Genomic DNA, 3,184 nt, shown 5'->3' on the forward strand with positions numbered 1-3,184 from the left:
GTATTCGTCGGCATACGACGGTCTTGAAAGTGTCAGAAAATGTCTGAGAAGTATTACACCAACCTCATTACAGCAATAGGCAGCGAGGACCTCCATATTGAGGCGAAGCGTAGCGATGAACGCGGCATAGGCTTGTACGCTACCGATACGTTGCAAGCTGGCGAGACACTCTGGGCTGAGCGCCCTCTTCTCGGTGCGCTGGTACGGGCTTTCGACACCTCTTTATGTGTCTGCGAAACATGTGGACGGTTTCTGGGCTCACTACAACTACAGTTGAAATTCGGCTTGGGGTTGGTCACCATCAAGGAGATGGCGAAAGTGTTCAACGACGCTGATGAGAAGTTGATCTACGAGCTGTTGTTCACTCCGGAGCTCCCAAAGGTCCCTGGAGAGGCTTCCAGGTTGACTGACGAGACCCCTATCGCTTGGCAGGCCGACGGTGACACTCTGTTGTTCTGCTCTCGACACTGCCGCGATGGGTTTGATAATGTACATCGTCCTCTGTGGGAAAGCGAGGGAGGTCGGAAGGTCCGCGAGGTGGCCAAAAATGGCGATATGGAGTACCTGTTGTTGGCGGCTAAAGTGATCTTGGGCTTTTCTGGTGCTGAGGCTGAGCTGAGAGAAGGCGTGAGAAGGCTATGCGGTGGTGATGTGAACTATTGGGAATGTGTGGACGTACCTGAAGATCCACAAGAAGCTGCAAAGTTCGTTGAAGCCTGTAAAGAAACACTGGAGAAGGGCGCAAGAGCAATGGCTGATCTGCTGAGGGAGGCTGACGTGGAAACGAAGAAGTTTGGGACTTCCAAAGGCCTCAATGGCTTGGTTGGAAAGCTGTGTCGAAACGCTATCATGGTTACCTATCCCAACCCATTGACGGAGTACCTTCTGGCGGTGTCTCAGACTGACGCCGATCTGAGTGCTCTACGGGCGGTCGTGCAAGGCGCCACCACACCTGCTGTGTTGGACGATGATTCTGTCGAGGTTGATTTAGGTCAGGGTGTTGTGATTAATAGTCGGACGCTATCACCTGACTATAGAGGCTGGGCGGTCTTCCCCTTGTTGTCTTGTGTGAACCACTCGTGTCGACCTAATATGGAGATCGAGTTCTCTGGTGATGGAGCAACGCTAGTGGCAAATGTGTTAGAGTCGGGGTCGATAGCTGCTGGTGAGGAACTAATGGTCAGCTATTGTGACATTGAAGAGGATTCAGCTGGAGAAAGACAAAAGCAACTTGATCCGTATGGATTCATCTGCGACTGTGAGCGATGTTGCAAGAGGGCTAGGAAGGCCTAGGCATTAGAACACTCTGTGTTGAACTATAATATGTTTGGTTGTCAATACGGCAGCTCTCGACAGAGAGCTCACTTTTGTGGAGATGGGCAGATCGATGAGGATACTACTGAGACAAGGAATAAACTAGGTGATCGAGTACACTGAGATGGCCTATGAGAGTCGACACCAATACGCGGGTGTTGATATTCTGAGTTGAGATTCGTAGAAGTGGTCGAGTGGGCAATGCAAAGCTCAACGTGTCTGAGACATAGTGTTATGAAAAGCGATCGAAGTATCCGGTGACGGGAAGGACTCCCATTGCAATGTTCTTCCCGTTGGGCATACTCAAACAAAGAGTTCATATTCACCATGAATAAACCATCAGATTTACTTCTTCAATTTGCAGAATGCCATAATAATTGAAGAATTTGCTGAAACCATAAGACCATGCAGAACAACCCTCTGATGGCACAGATGCTAGGTAAGGAGGATAGATGGTGGGAGAGGGGTACATCTCGTATTATCAGCTGGTGGTGGAGACGGAGCTGTCCCCGCACCTAATCAGGCTGAACTGGAGCAGAGATATGCTAGCGAATTGGGAATGTTACGGTCAATGGGTTTTGTCGATACGTAAGCACCTGATCATCCTTCTCGAATTTGATGGTGAATGGTGATCTAATGCAGGGCGGCCAATCTTGAGGCGTTGCGGGTTTGCGATGGTAACGTTGAGCTTGCTGTTAATTACCTTTTCGATATGGGAGCTGCCGACTGGATAGTACAACTGTAGCTAGAGATACTTTTTCTTGTATACTCGAGATTTGTCGCAGAAATTATGATGTGAAATTAAGGGAAAACAAATTCCCTATTTGCCTTTGGAGACTCAGAAATGACAGCTGAGGTACACAGGCAAGAATGTCATGTGAAGCTGTGGTGGGTGTAGATGGAAGTTCTGCAGTTGTCCCGACCTCGGCGTCCGTAGCCCTCCCGATCTTCGAGATAATATGGCTACTCTATTCTGTGTATACCAGGGCCGTCTGTGTCACAGTGGAGGTCGTCGGTACGCGACGGTCATATACTCCCGGTTCACTGCGTACGATATTTCTCCTTCAATCAATTCAACATGAGACCCCATATCTCGTCGAGTAAGCAGTCACAAGTTGTGATTGCAAGATGGCACTGGAGGACCCGATGCTTCTGATAGGCGCTTCAGTTTATGTTTTGCGCTCCGATTTCATACTGATAGGAAATCCGTCCGGGTCTGAAATTTCATCGAGTGAGTATTACGAACTCTGAAGTTCCCAATTTTGTTGTTTCAATCATCAGTTCAACAGTGACTGTTTTGCATGCGATGCCTTGAATTTAAATTTCTCAGAAACTCGGGCTCGTTACGACAGTATTGGTACAATTTGCTTCGTAGAACTCTACAGACTATTGACCGTCGACGTGTACAAAGGTTCACAAAGTGATGAACTTGATGACAAAGTAGATACCACAATAGAGCTTATGTAACCCTGATGATGTCAGGAATAACCACAACAATCACAATACCAACAATCACAATACTCGAAGCAGTTACGAACCGAGTCCGCTGCTTGACCGTTAAGCGTTAAATTAGCGGTTAGTTCAACGCTAGGGGATAACAGAACACAGTTATGGAAACTAGGGCCACACAAAATGTGTGACACAATAACTTGGTGTCAATTAACGCCTATGAATGCCGTTGCTGCTACATCATGTCCACACGGGTCATACGTCCTCAAATACACCTGCAGATTTCTGATCAATTGGTACCAATTTCTGATGTTTGACCAGTGATCTCTTTATATCAATGTTTGACACTCTTTATCAAATTCAGACCCTAGCTTGCGCGAGGGCTGGGTTGTGCATCCGTCTCGTAAACGTTTAGAGCGGT

General features: G+C 47.7%; 2 protein-coding genes across 2 annotated transcripts; both read left to right on the plus strand.

The window, feature by feature from the left end:
- Nucleotides 1-39: 39 nt before the first annotated feature.
- Nucleotides 40-1,293, plus strand: Pmar_PMAR018854 (hypothetical protein; the record flags this gene model as incomplete). The annotated part of the gene is made up of 1 exon (XM_002777301.1): nt 40-1,293. One exon carries the CDS (start codon nt 40-42, stop codon nt 1,291-1,293), a length of 1,254 nt encoding a protein of 417 aa, XP_002777347.1.
- A 426-nt stretch (nt 1,294-1,719) lies between these two features.
- Nucleotides 1,720-2,059, plus strand: Pmar_PMAR018855 (ubiquilin, putative; the record flags this gene model as incomplete). Its single annotated transcript, XM_002777302.1, has 3 exons — nt 1,720-1,753; nt 1,800-1,902; nt 1,957-2,059. The coding sequence occupies 3 exons, from the start codon at nt 1,720-1,722 to the stop codon at nt 2,057-2,059; spliced, it is 240 nt and encodes a 79-aa protein (XP_002777348.1).
- Between the last annotated feature and the right edge of the window lie 1,125 nt (nt 2,060-3,184).

This window comes from Perkinsus marinus (genome assembly GCF_000006405.1).
Source record: "Perkinsus marinus ATCC 50983 genomic scaffold scf_1104296952092, whole genome shotgun sequence".
Taxonomy (NCBI): domain Eukaryota; phylum Perkinsozoa; order Perkinsida; family Perkinsidae; genus Perkinsus; species Perkinsus marinus.